The sequence below is a fragment of the Pseudochaenichthys georgianus genome, chromosome 21 (assembly GCF_902827115.2).
Source record: "Pseudochaenichthys georgianus chromosome 21, fPseGeo1.2, whole genome shotgun sequence".
Classification (NCBI taxonomy): Eukaryota; Metazoa; Chordata; class Actinopteri; order Perciformes; family Channichthyidae; genus Pseudochaenichthys; species Pseudochaenichthys georgianus.
Genome location: NC_047523.1, coordinates 20,931,778 through 20,952,568, shown reverse-complemented (window position 1 = coordinate 20,952,568; position 20,791 = coordinate 20,931,778). Strand labels below are relative to the sequence as shown.

The following is a 20,791-nucleotide window of genomic DNA, read 5'->3' as shown; positions in this document are numbered from 1 at the left end:
ACAGCCGGGCTGATTTACACCCCGCTTTGTTTTCCTCTCTCTGCCCTCCCTCCCTTTCTAATCTCACATTCTTTGCCTAATTCTCCTTATATTGCTCCCTCTCTCACGATTTTGCATCCTCTGACTAATTCATCCGCTCGCTTCTCCATCGCTGTCTTGTTGTTGTTTTTTCTGCCACATCTTCTTCCCTCCATTCCCTCATATCTATAAGAATAGAGGGTGTCGTTTTTTCTCATACTGATATTCTGAACAATCTGTGCTGTTGTATTAGCTGTAAAGTGTCTCTACTGTAGGCTATTTTTATTATATGTACAGCACTTTGGCTCGACCAAAAATCGGTTATAAATGTGCTATATAAATAAAACTTGATTTGATAATATCTTCCCCCCTCTCTGGCTGTTAAATACTGTATGTTCGTCCCTCCACTTGAGGAGTAATGAGACAACAAAAGTGTCAATCCCTTTTCAGACTTCGCAATTATCTACCCCCCCCCTCCACCCATCTCTCGATCAACTGTTCCCATATTAAATCTCTCACTTGTGATATTGAAATGGTAATGGCACTCCAGGGATTGGATCTGTTTTGTCGAAAAAGTGAATGTAACCGTAATGTGCTGACAAGTAACTTAATAATAATAATAATAATATATTAATTTTATATAGCGCTTTTCTGAACCCAAATACGCTTTACATTTGGGAGGGAGGGTAGACAAACAAAACAAAAACAAAGACAAAACCAAAAAAGAAACAAAACACAACAGAAAAGCAGTCAGGAGGAAGTTGATTGAGAGGGGGGGGGGCTTATGGATAGAGAGTTGAAGAGGTGGGTTTTGAGGCGGGACTGGAACAGGGTAAGGGACTCAGACTCACGGAGGTCTTGGGGGAGGGAGTTCCAGAGCTTCGGGGCTGCCACAGAGAAGGCTCTGTCCCCGAAGCTCCGGAGTTTGGCCTTGGGGATTGAAAGCAAACCGGCTGAGGTGGATCTGAGGGACCGGGGTGGTTGGTAGAGGATGAGGAGGTCAGTGAGGTAGGGGGGGGGGCAGATGGTGGAGGGCTTTGTAAGTGAGGACCAGGAGTTTGTAATGGATGCGGTGTGAAACGGGGAGCCAGTGGAGTTCTTTGAGGACCGGGGTGATATGATGCCATGATTTGGTGTGGGTGAGGAGTCTGGCGGCTGCGTTCTGGACACGCTGGAGTCTATTGAGGGAGGTGGAGCTGATGCCGTAGAGGAGGGAGTTGCAATAGTCAAGGCGGGAGGAGATGAAGACGTGAATGAGTCGCTCAGCTGCAGGGCGGGTGAGAGAGGGACGGAGTTTGGCAATATTGCGGAGGTGAAAAAATGAGGTTTTTACAACATGACGAATGTGGGGCTCGAGGGAGAGGGTGGGGTCAAATATCACGCCAAGGTTGCGTGCCTGGGTGGAGGGGGAAACAGGGGTGCCATCAATGGTGACTGTCAGGTTGGGGGTTTTGCTGAGTGTGGATTTGGAGCCGATGAGGAGGAGTTCAGTTTTATTGCTGTTGAGTTTGAGGAAGTTGTGTTGCATCCAGGATTTTATTGCAGTCAGACAGGATTCGATGTGGGTGAGGGGGGGGTTGTTGGGGGATTTGGTGCTGAGGTAAATCTGGGTGTCTTCGGCATAGCAGTGAAAGTCCAGGTTGTATTGGCGGAGAATCTGACCAAGGGGGAGGATGTAGATGATGAAGAGGAGGGGGCCGAGTACTGAACCTTGGGGAACACCTTGGGTGACTGAAGCTGTGGCAGAGGAGTGATTGTTGAGGGAGATGAAGTGGGATCTGTCGGAGAGGTAGGACTGGAGCCACCTGAGTGCAGTACCATCGATACCAATGTCATGGAGTCGGGTAAGCAGGATGGTGTGGCTCACGGTATCGAAGGCTGCACTCAGGTCGAGGAGGATAAGGATGTTGAGGGAACCGGTGTCAGCAGAGGTGAGGAGGTCATTGAGGACTTTGATGAGGGCCGTTTCTGTGCTGTGGTGGGGACGAAAACCAGACTGAAGGGGTTCAAAAAGCTGGTTGGTTTGGAGATGGCGGTGGAGTTGTTTGGAGATAATGCGTTCTATTGTTTTTGAGAGAAAGGGGAGGTTGGAGATGGGACGGTAGTTACTGAGGGAGGAGGGATCCATACCGGGTTTCTTGAGGATGGGAGTGACAGCAGCAGTTTTGAAGGCAGAGGGAACGGTTCCTTGGGACAGGGAGGAGTTGAAAAGGTTGACAAGGTAGGGGCAGAGGACGGGGAGGCAGGACTTCAGTAGAGGGATGGGTAGAGGGTCAAGGGAGCAGGTTGTGGGTTTGGAGGAGCTGATCAGTTTGAGTATTTCAGGGGGGGTAACCAGAGTGAACTGGGAGAGGCGGCCGTGGGGAGGAGGAAGGCTCGGGAGGTCCAGGGAGATGGGGGGAGAAATTGTGGCGGTGGATGTTGGGGGAGATGTATGTGTGTCAGATGCAGCGGATAGGGAGAGATTAATGGCAGTGATTTTGTCGGAGAAAAACTGGAGGAATGAACTGCATAAAGTGGAAGTGGAGGAAGGGAGGGTGTCTTACTAAGATTATGTATGCATGATAAGATCAACAGGTTTCAAAGGATGCATAATGTATGGAACTCAAATTTCACCATTTCAATAAATGATTCTTATTTGAAGAATACATCAATTGGGAGTAAGTCTATTGTAATTCATGATGAAAGCTTCACAGCAGGACTTCCTTGAAATTAGTTTTTTGGAAACAACCTTTTTCCCTTGAACAGTATTGAATAATAGGAATTTGAAAGTGTGCTTCTTAATGCAATTTTACTGGAAAATGGTTATTTAATTTATCGGACATGTATTCAAGTAAACATTTGAGCATGGACGTGTTTCGTGTTTTATCCTAAAAGTCAATTATATGTAATTGCTTGTCTTTACAAGAGCGGCTGTCTGAAAAACAAAATGATCTCATTGTTTGGAGCTTGTGTCATATGCTGTGGGTTACAGTAGGCAATGATTCAATTGCTTTTGTGATATTTGATGTGTTTTTAGCTGGTGGAGCCTCTAACACCCAGTGGAACAGCGCCAAACCAAGCTCAGCTTCGCATCCTGAAAGAGACCGAACTCAAAAGGGTCAAGATCCTCGGCTCTGGGGCCTTTGGGACTGTTTACAAGGTAAATCACACAAAGAATAAAGTCAAAATACCTCTTTGCATGTGTTTCTGTTGGTAATTGGTGGGAGAAAATATGAAAAAACCCTCAAGTTGAGATCATAATGTGATATCATGAAAAAAGAAGGAGACAAGAGAGATGAATTGCAGGATCATTAATGACAGGAAATGAGATGGAAGGCTGGAGGCGGGTGATGAAAAGAATAAGTAATAGCAGATACTGAGACCCCCGAGGTTACAGTGAAATAAGAAGTATCTGAGGTCACAACCAGTGTGATGATGGGATGTGGAAAGGTAGAGAAAGGCACAGCTGAAATTAGAAAGAACAGACTATCTTGCTGAAATCATCATTGGTCATTTTGTACATCCGTTCACATTATGACACGTCTGGGTCAGAGGTAAGTTACCAGGAGCACAAAAGTCCTTTTTCAAAGCAACATTTCCCACACACACATGTTCCTCCTAGGCATGTATGAATATATTGTCCATTCAGAGTTTAATGTTTAGCACTACAACCCAGAAATGGTATCTTGGTGATACATCAGAAAAAATTGTGAAAAAAAGTGTCCGACTCTTAACTGATTACAAGTGAAAGGCCTGCATTGAAAACGCTAATTGAGTAATAGTACAGAAGTATTATGAGCATAATGTACTTAAAGTATCAAAAATAAAAGTACTCAAAGGGCAGAATGTCTCTTTTCACAGTTTTCTATTATTATAGAAAAAACACTATTTGTTTGTTTTGAATCACTAACAAATACATTTCAAAGCATTTCAAACCATATGTTGAGCCAATTATGAGTACATACTGGGTTCATTCAAATCATAAAATAGAGGAAATTATGTGTTTAGATAGTAACTATGAACATTAAATAAATGTAGTTAGGTGAAAAGTACCCTCTGAAATAGTGGAGTATAATATAACATAGACTCATGTCAAGTACAAGTATGTCAAATTATTACTCAGGTACAATACTTGACTTAATGTACATTCCAGCACTGAGCTCCTAACTCTCCTCCTCTGCTTCCTCTCGTGCCTGAGGAGCAGTGTTCTGCTGCTGAGATGCTTCCTGGCGGCAGGATCTCATTACATCAGCAGCTTGATTGCACCATCTTATTATTTCAAGCACAACTCTGAGACCATGGCTAATGTTGAGGGTCAGCTTTCTGATTGACTTGCAAATGGAGTGTTTTTTATTGCGGCTCACTTCTCATTACACCAGCTATTAAGTGTTGAGCTGCTAAAGGTACCCTGTAGGGTTTCTGACGGTAGTGGTGCCATGGCAACATGCAGGTGTAGTGCAGGCAACTCTGGAAACACAAAGAAGAACATGAACAGATGTTGCATTTCCTTCGGAGATTGACTGGCCATTTAATGAAAGCAGAGCAAAAATAATGTCAATTGGGTTCACACTATATCACAGGTTGAGGTAGTATCCTTATTATAAAATTGTAGTCTGAGAACCGCTCATGTTTAAAAACATGTCTTTATAAATCTGCTTTTCAAATGGGAGGCATGAATATTTTATTAGGAATAAGATGCGTTTGGGAATGCACAAAATTGATTGAAGTGAAAAGCAATGACTTTTCCACCTGAAGCATCTTCTTAATCCTCACCCGGCTCAGTTTACCAATTGACCTGGACGTGGCGGATGATGTGCTTAGCTCCATGACAATCAGGTTTATAATGGACAGTGAAGATGTTAATGAGGTAAAGACTTGCATTCACATGTATATAACAGGCAAGAATACAAGGGAAACATTTAAAGATGTACCGCAGTCTCCTTCGGGGGCCATAAGCAGCACCATTTCACTGTTTGCAGTTTTAACTGTATTTTTTAGAGCTCATTTAGTGTGAGGTTGAAAACACAAGAACAGAGTCAGTGGTAATCACAATACTGTCGAAATTGGATACAGAAATATTGCAATACATCCCGAATAATAATCATCTTCACAAGTGCAGGTAGAAAGACTCTGTTTCAAAAGCAGCTATCATCATTGAAATGACAGCCCTGGGAGGACAGGTGTGTTAACTGTGAGCAGAGGTGGCTGCTCTCACTGGGGAGGTGTCAGAACAAAGATGGGATACATTTGAAACTTTGAGGGACACTTGATTTCCCTCCTCTTTTAAATGCTTTGACCACTTTGACAGCTGCTAAATCACTTTAATCCCAGCTGAAATTAGATACTTCAAAATGATTAAATAGTTTTGCCGAAGTCTTTTTTTGAAGGGTAAAATCACAGTTAATCATACAGCATGCTCTGCCACTGAGCATATAGAAGATGGTTATTAAGAAATAGCAATTAGAATTCAAGGTGAAAACTTCATTAATTGAGATTCCTCCTGTTTAAATCTTAATAGCATTCATTGAATACAATGTTGGTAAGTTGGAGTTGTTTGACTTTGCATTCAGTATAACCATTCATCATGTGTCTGTGTGTTTCTTTAGGGTATTTGGGTCCCAGAGGGTGAAACGGTGAAGATTCCTGTAGCCATTAAAATCTTAAGTGAGGCCACAGGACCCAAGGCTAACGTGGAGTTCATGGACGTGAGTATCCTGAGAATCTAGAGATAAAACAGACATAAAAAACACAATTTTCTCAATGTATTTGTTTTTCTATTGATTGTTTTCAAAGGTGTGGCCTGTTTGGCCAATAGTGACACATGTTGGAATAACACCATCTTAAAAGCTATCACCAGATAATTAAAACTAATTCTCAGTCATTTTAAAAGACAGCAAAACTTAACAAAATATCTGTTAGTGAAATAATGAGGAACTAAGTTTAGACCCCATAGACACCATAATAGAAACCATCAGGGGCCCCTAGGACCACAGCACACAATCACACACACACACACACACACACACACACACACACAGTGCACAATGAAACATTCACAGCACGGCTCATTTCAAAAGGAAAAGGGGAAGAAAAAAAATCTAAATTATCACCCTATGATGATGCAATGCAGATGAAATAACCTCCATCAACACGCGTGCACATTGGCACACGCACATGGAAAGCGACCCAATTGCACACATGTTTTAAACTTAGTTTGACAGTCTAGTAGGGAGAGTTTTGAAATGTTAGCACATCTATTTGTATCAGGGATCTTTGATGAATATCCCATGTGTGTTTAAACTAATGTTCTATGTGCTTCGAGGGCTTGTCTGACAATCAAAGAACCAGATATCTACAATAAAAGAAACATAGGGGCACACAAAATGGGTGATTGGGGCTTTATGATTTAGATGAATAGAGATATAAAAGTCTAAATGGTTCATATGCATTTACTCGCAAGAAAAACATGCATTTCAATCATATATATTATCTTGTGTGTGTGTGTGTGTGTGTGTGTGTGTGTGTGTGTGTGTGTGTGTGTGTGTGTGTGTGTGTGTGTGTGTGTGTGTGTGTGTGTGTGTGTGTGTGTGTGTGTGTTCAATGATAAAAAGACAGCTTCTCACCACCAACCCCCCATTGAAACCTCACTGTGATTGTGTGACAGAATTTGCATGCATAGCTCAGAAGGCTAATTTACATTACATGGTAGAGCTCACAGTTCTGTAAAGAACAATAGTCAAATTCACCCAAATTATTATTTTTCTGTGTTTGTTAATTCAATAACAGAAGCAGGGATAATGTTAACAATTCAGATTGCGTTACTGCTGGTAAAAATCTATTTAACTGACTACACAACAAACAGCAGTGGATATATTGTGATTGGATTAGCAAGAAAGCAATGTTGACCTTAAATACAATTAATAATAAAAGTGGCAGTCAGTCACACATACATACTGAGCAAATATGATGATATTTGGTCTATTCCTTTTGCGTTTCTCCATGTATTTCCCAGTGCTTCCTGACTTTACATTCATGTAGTTGCACTGTCTTCCTTTATTGACTGCTGAGCAGCTGGAGGCTCCGCTCCTGCTCCAGGGGACATTAGTGGTAGTTACTGAGGGAAAGGAGAGTTCAATTCATTTACTTCAACCATCCGTATGTGCCCAGTCGGACTGGGAATTCTGACTGTTGACCTTCTAGCTTCAGGCTACACTCAGTTGCCACTGACTGTTTGAAGAATGTCACCGAGTATTGATTGTCCTTTAGTGTGCGTTTGTGTGTGTGCTTCTGTGTAGAGTTTCCCTCTCCTTACCTGTGGAGCACTTAACAGAGGAGAGATTCTCCTTGTCAACAGCACATTATCCAAAATGTTTGCACCAGCAACAAAATGCCAACACTGGCTCCCTGCTGCTAGCGCCTTACAGGTTGTCAGGGTGTCAGTACCCAGCAGGTTTGCATTTACATGTGTGTGTGTGTGTGTGTGTGTGTGTGTGTGTGTGTGTGTGTGTGTGTGTGTGTGTGTGTGTGTGTGTGTGTGTGTGTGTGTGTGTGTGTGTGTGTGTGTGTGTGTGTGTGTTTTAATCATAAAGAGGCTACAGGCAGAGAGGTCATGCTTCAGTATGTCTTTTTGAAAAACAAATTCCTGCTCAGGGCTTGTTTTCTATGAAGCAGTAGAAACCCTGTGGTCTGTCCTTGGAAATTGAATTCACTGATGCAGTTTCCCCGTGTGTATGAAGATTATCTTCTGTTCTTTTCCATAATGTTTTGCTCAATATTTGTTCTATATGAGCAACAAACAGACCGGAGAACTTGAGTAAAATAAAAACATGCTGTATTTTTTCTAAACTATAATAATACACCATGTTTTTATAGCACTTTTCAAAAGTTACACAGTGCTTTGAAAAAATTGTACATCAATATCAGAAGTGTCCTTTAAAAATAGATGAATGTGTTTTGAGATTTTTACAAATGTATCCTGTCTTTTGCCTCCTTCAAAACGTATCAAAACAAACAATATTCAATGTTAAGTGAACAAGGGTTCACCTCTTTTTCATCCGTTCTATGCCATCAATCAAAAAAAGACTGCAGAGACATACCGGCTATTTGATACATCTATAATCCATTGGCATAAATCGATTCGTTGTGTAATTCAAGCCATATTTCAAAGTTTATTTCATTGAATAGAATTGGATTAGGCCTTGAATGTCCTAAAAACACACTAAATGTCCCACAAATTAGTGTGTTTTGTTGCGATATTATTGTTAAAATCTAATCAAATCAATCAGTTATAATTACAGCAGTCCGTTTTGAAGTCAACAAGTTAATAGAATGTTTTCTCGAACAGCTGTTTCTGTAATTCTGAGTGTGTGAAATGTCCATTATGTGTTATTGTAATGTATCAAACTCTGAAAATATACGGTACAAAATAAGAATAAGATAAGATGGACCTATATTGATCCCGTAGGGAAATGCAGATGTTAAAGCAGCAACAGAGTAAGAGTCAAATACAGGACAGTACAGATAAGAGTTCACAAAAGAATGATACAAATACAAGTATACAAGTAACTGTTAAAACAAGATATCACAACAAGGTAAAACGTTGATCAGTTAAATGAACATATATACATATTTAAGTTTGAATGCTGAGTTGTAGGGTCTCTTATTCGTAACAATTCTGTTCACATATTTTAATCTATTCATGTATGTCGTGATCCCTCCCCTTTACATTTATATATGTCAAGGCATATCAAAGTTAAATGGCCAGTGACTATGATTAAGGAAGGAATATTTAGCAAAATGTACTATAATGTTTATAACTATTGTTTCATTAAGGTATATTTACCTAAAACTAAGAATCTAATTAATTGGGGATACCTAGAGTCATCCAGATTTAGTAGCATTACATACTGTCCTCTGTCCTTACCATACCGTATATAATGCTAAACTCTTGAGCAGAGATCTGATTATGCATGCGTTGTGACACATGAGCCGTAAACTGTAAATGCTCGGATGTGTTGTGGGTTGTAAACATCTGTCAGTGTTCACTGGACCTCCTCATACTGCATATATGTCTCTCCCCAACACACACACACAAAGCACACCCACTGATGTTGTGTATTGTTACTGCACAGCTATCCATCTCATGATGAATCGTCATAATCACCCATAAATCGTGTGTGTTTGTGTGTCCGTGCATGTGTGTGTGTGCGCTTGTGTGTGTTTGTGTGTGCGTCTTACAAATGTTTTTATGATCCTCCTTTTAAATTCAGTATTGCAAACTAATTAAAATATGTGCTCTTGTTCTAAAAATGCCGCATTTAAAGATGTTGAAACTACAGGCAAGTTCAAAGCTTTTCAAATAATATGCATTAGCAGATTCTTTATATATGCATTTTCTACACTGGCGAATATTTTCTTACAGAAACACTTTAGACCAAACCTGTTGAAGAACACAACTCACTCACTGTGTGTGGCATTAAAGCACAGTGACACATGATTTACAGCAATCTCACCTTAGCCTACATTTTAGTCTGCTACAAAGCAAGCTGTAGGTCACTTTGATGTTGAGGTTATGAATACAAATCTTCTGTTTCTGTGAAATTGTGCTGCCAGCTTTGAGGGAAACTTCTGCATTAAACAGAATAAGGGAACATATGGTCTTTGACAGTTCAGTCTCCTTTTGTAAACACGATAACATCTCTGCCTGTGGTCTGAGCCTTTGCACTCTTGCTCTGGCATTTGTCCTCCTACACCAACTGGAAGCCTACCTGTTTGATCTCAATGTAACAATTTAGAATATGGTATCTGTTTCCGCATAGATATATGCTATGGTTCTGATTCTGCAAACAGCACCGGTGTTAAGCATCAGGATTTTAAGGCCACGTCCACATGGAGACGATTTCAGTTGTATCCGCTAAAGTTCTTTATCGTATAGACGGTTCATTCACTCGAAGAAGAAACGGAGCCGCAGTTTCGGAGCCCGAAACCGATACACTTTGAAACCGGCTCCCAAAGTGGGTAAGTCTGGAGACGAAACGCTTGCGGCTCCGTGTGTACGCCCTATACAATCTTTTCCTGAATAGATGACGCCATAGACCCACCTCTCCCCACCTCCTGCTCACCCCCGTGTCATTGCTGATGCGTTTTGCCAACAATGGCGGATCACAGAGTTGCGTTCGCGCCCCAGACGCTACTGACCATGATACAGATTTTAGTGAATATCCGCCATCTCCTACCTTGTTTGTTTGTTTATGCCTTATGCCCATGCTCGGGGGATCTTATTCGCTGCTTTTGGTGTATTTTGTGGCGGAAGTACAGCGCCACTTACAGGCCCCGCATATGTACTACAGTGTCTCCAGCAGTTTCGAGCGGTTTCGTTTGGACGGACACATTTCTTGAGCCGATTCCGTGTGGACGCAATACTTTTGAAATCGACTTTGGTTCGAAATCGGTTTCGTTTCCGTGTGGACGGGGCCTAAGGGTCCATGTACAGCTTTATTCAAACAATAACAAAGTGGTGCCGAGGTTTGAAACTGAATTTCAAGGTCAAAAACGCACACAACTAGCTAAGACAACAACACCACCATGTCAGTAATGTATTCTACTGGTATTTTGTCACGACAGTTGGCTTTTGTCTAAGATTTAAAATAGCACTGTATGAACTGTTTCCACGCAAGTTTTCTGGAGATGTAAAGTTACAATCAACTCCCAATTTATTAGAGGTTTCTTATATTTTCTTAATCCAAATATACATTATATAACAATAACATTTATATTAAATACCAAAAAACTGAATTAAATATTTCTGTTGTTGTTCATTCTCTGTGTCTAAAACACTGAATGTAACGTGAAACTGCTCTATCCAGTTTATTTACAGATGTAATAAATTATCCACATTCATAGCTCGTTAACCATCACACAAAGTATCGTTACATTCCTCATTATTTCACATATCAACCTGTCCACCTGACTCTTGCCCCCACATGCCTGAGTGTGTCTCTGTCTCGTTCAGGAGGCCCTCATCATGGCAAGCATGGAGCACCCCCACCTGGTCCGCCTGCTGGGCGTCTGCCTGAGTCCCACCATCCAGCTGGTCACACAACTGATGCCTCATGGGTGCCTGCTCGACTACGTCCATGAGCACAAGGACAACATCGGATCACAGCTGCTGCTCAATTGGTGTGTCCAGATTGCCAAGGTAAGGATGGAGGAGGTTGCTTTTTTCAGGTGTTTTACTTGCTGTACAGATGATTGGTTTGGTGATTGGCTGGTTGCTTGGTTTGGTTTTTGGTTATAATAATAATAATAATAATAATAATAATAATAATCATTCATCATCATTCATTTATAAAGCACTTCATATTTGATTTCAAATCCTGAAGTGCTACAAGCAGTAAGCATGAACAGTATAAATAAACATTACACAGCAAGGTAGAATTAATAAAAAGCAATAAAAAACAAACAATAGAAATAAAAATAAAATAAAATAAAAGGGTGGTAAAAAGGTCTAGGCAAAGGCTCTACTGAAAAGATGGGTTTTGAGGCCTTTTTTAAAAGCCTGCGCGGTCGGTGGTGCTCTCATGTGGTCGGGGAGAGCATTCCACAGACTGGGAGCAGCCGAGCAGAAGGCCCGGTTTCCCATAGTACGGAGCTTAGTTCTGGGGGGTTTGAAGAAGTTGGAGTTGCAGGAGCGGGTGGTCCGCAAGGAGGTATGGGGGATGAGGAATTCCTTGAGGTAGAGAGGGGTAGTTCCATGGACACACTGGTGGGTGAGGACGGAGACCTTGAATTCGATCCTCAGTTCCACGGGGAGCCAGTGTAGTGCTTTAAGGATGGGGGTGATGTGATCATATTTGCACACCCTCATCAGGATCCTAGCAGCGCTGTTCTGAATGTATTGGAGCTTCTGGATGCTTTTGTTAGGGATCCCGATGAGGAGTGCATTGTAGTAGTCCAGCCTGGAGGAGACAAAGGCGTGGACCAGCTTTTCGGCGTCAGACAAAGTGAGTGTGGGGCGGAGTTTGGCGATGTTCCTGAGGTGGTAAAAGGAGTTCTTGCACAGCTGTTTAATGTGGGCCTCAAAGGTCAGATGAGCGTCCATTTTCACACCCAGGTTGGTGACTATTGAGGAGAGGGTAATGTCCTGGCCGGAGAAGGTGATGGTGGTGATGGTGGATGACCGAACCTGGTGTGGGGTGCCAACTATAATGGCTTCGGTCTTGGAGCTGTTGAGTTTCAGGAAGTTCTGCTTCATCCACACCTGTATCTCCTCCAGGCAGGCAGTGAGTGTGGGTGAAGGCAGGGCTGCAGAGGAGGCAGGGTTGATCCTGAGGTACAGTTGGGTGTCATCAGCGTAACAATGAAATGATACTCCATGTCGGCTGATGATAGAGGCAAGGGGGAGCATGTAGAGTGTGAAAAGGGTGGGGCCGAGAACTGATCCTTGAGGGACACCACAGGTGACGTTGTGGGTACCCGACTCTGCCTCACCCAAGGAGACGTACTCTGTTCGCCCGGTGAGGTATGATCTGAACCAATCAAGGGGAGAGTCAGAGAGTCCGATGGTGGAGTGCAGACGATGGAGGAGGATGCCGTAATCGACTGTGTCGAAAGCTGAAGTGAGATCGAGCAGGATGAGGAGAGAGGGAGAGCCAGCATCAGCCGAAGTCAGCAGGTCGTTGGTAACCCTGACCAGGGCAGTTTCTGTGTTGTGGCCTGAGCGGAAACCAGTCTGAAACTTCTCAAAACAGTTGCAAGAAAAAGTATGTGAACCCTTTGAATTCTCCACACATAGCGTTGTGTGTTCCTTCCAAACAACTCAACTTTGGTTTCATCTGTCCACAGAATATTTTGCCAGTAGTGCTGTGAAACATCCAGGTGCTCTTTTGCAAACTTCAAACGTGCAGCAATATTTTTTCTGGACAGCAGTGGCTTCCTCCTTGGTGTCCTCCCATGAACTCCATTCTTGTTCAGTGTTTTACGTATCGTAGATTTGTCAACAGAGATGTTAGCATGTGCCAGAAATTTCTTTAAGTCTCTAGCTGACACTCTAGGATTCTTCTTCACCTCATTGAGCATTCTGCGCTGTGCTCTTGCAGTCATCTTTACAGGACGGCCACTCCTAGGGAGAGTAGCAACAGTGCTGAACTTTCTCCATTTATAGACAATTTGTCTTACCGTGGACTGATGAACATCAAGGCTTTTAGAGATACTTTTGTAACCATTTCCAGCTTTATGCAAGTCAACAATTCTTAATCGTAGGTCTTCTGAGAGCTCTTTTGTGCGAGGCATGGTTCACATCTGGCAATGCTTCTTAAGAATAGCAAATTAAAAACTGGTGTGTATTTTTTATAGGGCAGGGCAGCTTTAACCAACACCTCCAATCTCGTCTCATTGATTGGACTCCAGGTTGGCTGACTCCTGACTCCAATTAGCTCTTGAAGAAGTCTTTAGCCTAGGGGTTCACCCTGCACTGTGAATGTTTACATGGTGTGTTCAATAAAAACATGAAAACATATAATTGTTTGTGTGGTATTAGTTTAAGCAGACTGTGTTTGTCTATTGTTGTGACTTAGATGAAGATCAGAACACATTTTATGACCAACTTATGCAGAAATCCAGGTAATTCCAAAGGGTTCACATACCTTTTCTTGCAACTGTAGGTTGTTGGAGTTTAGGTGGTCCTGGAGCTGAGCAGCAACTAGTTTTTCCAGCACCTTTGATAGAAAAGGAAGGTTGGAAATGGGTCTGTAGTTGGCCAGGACTCCCGGGTCAAGGGAGGGTTTTTTGAGACGAGGTTTGATGACAGTGGTTTTTAGGGCAGAGGGGACATGGCCAGCCTGGAGAGAGAGGTTTACGATCTTAGTGATCATGGGGCTCATGGTACAGATGTACGATTTCGCAAGAGCTGACGGAAGGGGGTCCAGGACACAGGTGGAGGGATTCATCCTCCACCTATCTGGTCGATTGGGAGATAAGTAAGTATTTGTTTTATGCATTGAGAGTTAATTGTGTTACCTGAACAGTTTGTTTAAAATAAATAGTCTCCATCTACTGTTGCCTTTTTTGCTGCCTGAGCTGCTACATCAAATTGTCTAAATCAATAAGTGGTAATTTGGAGAGTTGAACCTTTACTACATCGTAACTGTGGACTCACCACTTTATCTTTCAGAATTAGGTTGTAACACTTTGCTGGTATCTGTCAAATGTTATCAATAACTTTGACTGTTATTCCATGACCTTTTGGATCGATCCACCTACTGTGATTGGTATGTTGCTTTAATGTTCTTGTTTTTATCTGTTTGTCCTTTCTGATAGATAGATAGTTACTGTTGAGAATGTTATTTTTCAATTCATCATTTTTGCTGTTGTACGCTTATGATTATACTTAGTCTTTTTTCTCCCTCCCTTTTATTTGTGAGTTGTCGAAGGTTGCCATGCATCCTTGTCCTTTTTGAAACCTTATCCATAAGTGTTAGTGTTTGTTTGGAAAACATGTAATAAAGGACACAAGTGTGCTTCAATAGCTGTGTGTGAACATATCTAGTCTTAAAGAGACCAAGTGAATTACTTTCTTGCTTCCAGAGTGAAAAGTACATTACTTGATATGTGGTGAAGTGTCTGTGAGTGTGTTGGAAAGAATTCAACAGCCAACAGTGGCGCCCCTTACCAGCCTCTCTGGAGGAGTGAAGTAAATAATTCAAAGCCTTTCTTGACTTTGTTGAGGGAAGTGTTGAGCAGAGGGGGCTCAGTGTTACAAGATCATGGATGCAGGTTTGCATTATAATGTGTTCTAGTATTTGTCAATAGGTTATACACCTGTTAATGACCTCACTTCTTCTGTCACACAAATCACCACAGAATTTAATCACAACCGTTAAAACACCTGTGCAATATAAACAAACACATTTTGTATTCATGTTTTTATTAACTATCAAAGTTATTCATTGCAGGTGAATTCAATAGTAGGAATATTCCGTATATTTACTACTATATAACTATATTTCCAAACAGAGTGCATTTGACAGATGGCTGATGAAATGATCTTAAACTGAGTAAAAACTAATTGGATAAAAAGACAAAAGAAGCATATTGAAAATGACTAAGCAGTCGCTGCAGTCCTAGATTTAATAACTTAGACAAATGTTTCTGTTGCCATTTTAGGTTAAATCAGAGGGAGGCAGTTCTCCATTGAGCTTCAATGGGAATGTAATTAAATATCAATTAAATTGTTACAACGTTATGATCACACTGCATATAGTGCTTGTTTTGTACCAAAAAAGCACAGCATTCATTGAATCTTGCCTCGCTATCAAACTTTGCATGCTGTTCAACACAAATATTTTCATTGTATGGAATCTATCACACAAATTACTTTGTGGAAAAAGGGTGTAGATCGATTATATACACATGAACAGTTGTGAACATAGAGAGATGTATAATTCATTAATGGTAGAAATTATGATGTATTATTTACCGCTGTTATTCCGTGTCTCAATTTAGTGTTTTCAATTATTGGCTCGACTCCTGGGGGCTCAAATAGCCATCAGGGGCCACGGTTAATAAGGTGCCCACTAGGGTTCATGCTCACGCATACACAATGTGTCCAATTCACACAATGCATTTATGTGAATAATTCCAACATGGAGAATCGGGACACTCAGCCTAACTCCATCAGCATCCCCATGTGTTCCCTGAGTATTATTCCATTATCTTCATCATAGATGCATACATCCACTCACGCAGGGTCTTACAGCGCTCTCAAGGCTCTTGCAAGTGACAGGGTTCCACTCTCTGAGGCAACATCCCTGTGGCCCCTCCGCTCTGTCATGGCCGCCATCGCAGCCATAGATTATTAGGGGTGATCTGCCATGAGACACATACTAATGAGCAGATTCATTAGAGCTATACGCACGCAGGGCTCTGATGCCACACAATGTTTTTCTTTCCTTGGGTCTGACTTTTTTCCCTGTTTTTCTCTTTTTATTCCCCCCATTACCTTCTCTATCATTTTCTACTCATTATGTCTGCTTGCTTTTTAAAACTCCTCTTCGTTCACACACTCTCTGGTCCTCTTGTTCCTGTATATAATGTAAAGTGGTACTAGAGTGTTTATGATGTACTAAAAATGATATATTTTCTAATGATTTCACTGCAATACCGTGATGTTGTTGAGTTTATCTAGACGACTTCCTCAGGAAACCTGACACCAATTTGTCAACTGATATAAAGGAAGTGAAATCCACTTGTAGACACAGTTCAATCTGAAATGTTATCTGTTATAAAGATGTCTAGTTGGCGATTATAATTTCTGATAGCAGTACCAAAATGCTTAAGTGTCACCTGATACCCCTCTAACAAAACAAAAGAGGGAAGATTATATCAAATAATGAGCATATACTCCTCTTTTTAATATAGTAAGCTGTCAACAAGATATGTATATGCAGCTGGCATGTTCTTGGCAATGTTTTACAAAATTATGAGCACTTATGATCTGTACTTACTGTACTAACGTGTTGGATTTCCGTCCAGTGCTGCTACAATGGATTCCTATTCATGAGCCATACAACTGTTCCCTTGGGCAGTGCTTTGTGCTTAATGAAGCTCAAGTCAATCGAGTTTACTGGCAACATGAAACATGTACAGGAGAAACAATTCAGCTCAGCTGTTAAATGGTACTGTGTACGGATATGTTATCACTTACAGTAGTTGTTACTTCTCTTTACACAGGATCTACCAGTAAATGTATACTTAAGTAGAAATTCATTGAGTTCTAATAGTGTTTGTCTGACAGCATTTTTTTCCACCTTAATCTAAAATGACGGGGAAAAAAGAAAGAATAATTTTCTAAAATACAGCAATAACATTCAGAATCAGTTCCATCTTAAGCTCAACACGCTTAATGTGATCATCAGTTATCGCAGTTATATTCTGCATTTGTGTGCAACAAGGGCACTGCTGCTGGAAGGTACTGTAGTGACCTGTAATAATATGAGACAATTTGGAAGATTCTGCATACATTCTTTCCAACTAGAAGAAAATAAACTCAGAAGCAGTGAAATGCTATCATTAGTTGCTTTCACACATGTCGTACATAGCAGTAATGGTTGCAATCGCAATTCATATTCTTGTTAAATATTTAGTGTGAATCCCACGCATTCAGCCTTTGAAGGAATGCTTGGTGTCTTACTACCTGTGAGACTTGTTTCTGAATGATGCTTCATAACCGCATCAATACACCACTAAAACCTCCTTTCCGTGCTAAAGGAATACATCATCAAAGTGTGTGTGTGTGTGTGTGTGTGTGTGTGTGTGTGTGTGTGTGTGTGTGTGTGTGTGTGTGTGTGTGTGTGTGTGTGTGTGTGTGTGTGTGTGTGTGTGTGTGCGTGCGTGCGTGCGTGCGTGCGTGCGTGCGTGCGTGCGTGCGTGCGTGCGTGCGTGCGTGCGTGCGTGCGTGCGTGTGGGTCACTGAGTAATAATAATAATAATTTCTCTGTGTTAACCAAGGTAGTCAAACATGTGTCCCCGCCAGGGGTACAAATAATAATGCTTTCCTTTTTCCGCATTAATGAAGCAGGGTTGACTCAAAATATGTTGACCATGGTAAACCCTTGCTTGTTTAAAAAAAAACACCCACAGTGATACTTTTTAATGCGCAAAAAGGTTGATAAACATTTACAGTGTGCTGAATGGCTCGGCTAACTTTTGAATATTGAGAAATAAATAGTATTTTTTTGCTGATTGGTATGCAAGTAATGATATTTTAGTGATGAAAAAGATGTGCTTTCAGTCCAAAATAAAACAGTGACCAATTATTTTGAAATAAACTGTCAGCATTAAGTTGTTCCCTTTACAAAACGACACTGTGTTAAGATTATGACGTTGTGTGTAGTAAGTAGGAACATCACACTTTTACAGTGATTAACATCGTAGTATTTATTGAGATATTTATATCAGAGGTGGCAAACCAATCAGAGGTAAAGAGCCAATAATTTTACTGTGTTACTGCAAAGAGCCACATCGTACACACAGGCACACATGCTGGGTGTATGTCCCCCGACCTCTCTCTCTCCTTCTCTCTTTTGCTCTCAGACTTTCTGTGTGCTCCCTCACTCTCTTCCTCTATGTGCCCCTCTCTATCTCTCACGCACATACAAAATGAAAATCTAAAAATGAACAATAATTGACACACGCACACACACACTCAAAGACACACCGTAACGGAGGTGATCTCTGGGCCCATAGATCTCGGCCTCCGTTACGGGTTGTAGAGCTTCATTGTTGGTGATTGTGCTCACCTGGTGCCCTGTGTTGTCTCCTCCCCCCTCACCTGTGTGTTGTTGGTTTGATTAGTCTGTGTGTATTTAGGTTCTGTTTTCCTGTTAGTCTGGGTGTGTGTGAGATCCTTGTGGCTGCTGACTGTGTTCAGGTGGACAGCAATTGAGGCTGTGAATCTTGTACCCATGATTTGAAGAAATGCCCACACCGGGTTGTATTTGGACGTTCTGCCTCTGCCTCCTTGCTTGGTCGGGCCGGTCAACGGTCAGCGTCACACACACCCTCCCATAGACACACACACACCCTCTCACATACAACAACACATACCTCCGCTCAGCCAGATTTCCTATAAATGTCATTCACAGTCCATGATATTGACAGAAATTGACTTAAACCTATACCATTATTAAGACCAGAGGCCAGTTATAGTCAACCATTAATATTGTGTCTCACACACAAACTCTCAGTTCAAAACATTTGAAAACAGTTGTTATCTCATGATGCTTCTTGAAACGTGCAGGGGATGTGGAAGGGGCTCAAATGCATGAAAGGGCACATTTGCGACCTTTGTTAATAATTTAATAAAAATATGCAAGGACTTTTTTCTCCCTGTCTGTATCTCACACACATATTCATGACAGTGCTCATTCATAACACTCCGTTCGATGTCTCACTATGGGATGCGCCTCATCGCGGAGCAAACAGAAGCAATAATCTCATTACGCCAATCCTGATTGGCTGGTGATCTTGACGTCAGCGTCAGGGAATCCACCACCTATAATTAGCTTGCGCTACGTCGCATGCGTCATTCAAACACCTCTTCTCGCTTCAGAGCACATCTCTATGGTAGCTAGCTCAACAAGGCAAGGCAAGGCAAGGCAAGGCAAGTTTATTTATATAGCACATTTCAACGCAAGCCAATTCAAAGTGCTTTACAAAATAAATGAAAGACATTAAGCATTAAAAAAGAAAAGCTAATAAAATAAACATTAAGAAAATATACATGGATAAAAGTTACAGTGCAGTCTAAAATATGAATAGTTCAATTAAACATTACAAGAAAAAGTACATGGATAAAAGTTACAGTGCAGTTTAAGATATGAATAGTTCAATTAAAAGCAGCGACAAAAAGAAAAGTATTCAGCCTGGATTTAAAAGTAGTAAGAGTTGCAGCGGACCTGCAGGTTTCTGGGAGTTTGTTCCAGATATTTGGAGCATAATAACTGAACGCTGCTTTACCATGTTTAGTTCTGACTCTGGGGACAGAAAGCTGACCAGTCCCTGAAGACCTGAGAGATCTGGATGGTTCATAGTTTAGCAGGAGGTCAGTAATGAATTTTGGGCCTAAACCATTCAGTGCTTTATAAACCAGCAGCAATATTTTGAAATCTATTCTTTGACACACAGGAAGCCAGTGTAAAGACTTCAGAACAGGAGTGATGTGATCCACTTTCTTAGTGTTAGTGAGGACTCGAGCAGCGGCGTTCTGAATCAGCTGCAACTTTCTAATAGATTTTTTAGTGAGACCTGTGAAGACACCATTGCAGTAGTCGAGTCTACTGAAGATAAAGGCATGGACAAGTTTTTCCAAATCCTGCTGTGACATTAGTCTTTTAATCCTAGATATATTCTTTAGGTGATAGTAGGCTGATTTAGTAACTGTTTTAATGTGACTGTTGAAACTCAGGTCAGAGTCCATGACTACACCTAGATTTCTGGCTTTATCTGTTGGTTTGAACATTGCAGACTGAAGCTCAGCGCTAACTTTTAAACGTTCTGCCTTGGCTCCAAAAACCATTACCTCAGTTTTATCTTCGTTTAATTGGAGAAAGTTCTGACACATCCAGTCATTGATTTGTTCAATGCACTTACTCAGTGTTTGAATTGGAGCATAGTCTCCTGGTGAAATTGTTACGTAAATGTGTGTGTCATCTGCATAGCTATGGTAACTTATTTTGTTGTTCTTCATTATCTGAGCCAGTGGTAGCATGTAGATGTTAAAGAGAAGAGGCCCCAAGATGGAGCCTTGAGGAACCCCACATGTCATATTTGTCAACTCAGATGTGTATTTACCTATAGAAACAAAGTTGTTTCTATCCTTTAAGTAGGATTTAAACCAATTTAGAACTGTTTCTGAAAGTCCCACCCAGTTTTCCAGTCGGTCTAGTAATATGCTGTGGTCAACAGTGTCAAACGCAGCACTGAGATCTAATAATACTAACACTGAAGTTCTGCCACTGTCTGTGTTTAAGTGGATGTCGTTAAATACCTTTACAAGAGCAGTCTCAGTGCTGTGGTTTGGACGAAAGCCTGACTGGAACACATCGAAACAACTATTTAAATGCAAGAAATTACTCAACTGTTGAAAAACAACTTTTTCAATGATTTTACCTAGAAATGGCAGGTTTGATATGGGCCTGTAATTGTTCATTACTGAAGCATCTAGATTATTCTTTTTTAAGAGCGGTTTAATGACTGCAGTTTTCAGGGCCTGTGGAAAAATACCTGAGTGAAG

The 20,791-nt window shown here is 41.3% G+C and overlaps 1 protein-coding gene across 1 annotated transcript in view; it reads left to right on the top strand.

Annotated features, from left to right (window-relative positions):
- The window catches only part of LOC117466553 (receptor tyrosine-protein kinase erbB-4-like), a 431,817-nt gene that overhangs the window by 366,626 nt on the left and 44,400 nt on the right, over positions 1–20,791 (top strand). Inside the window, exons 18-20 of the mRNA XM_034109868.2 lie at positions 3,038–3,160; positions 5,607–5,705; positions 11,012–11,197. Of these exons, the coding sequence (XP_033965759.1) occupies positions 3,038–3,160; positions 5,607–5,705; positions 11,012–11,197 (408 nt within the window). The remainder of the gene's footprint in view (positions 1–3,037; positions 3,161–5,606; positions 5,706–11,011; positions 11,198–20,791) is intronic.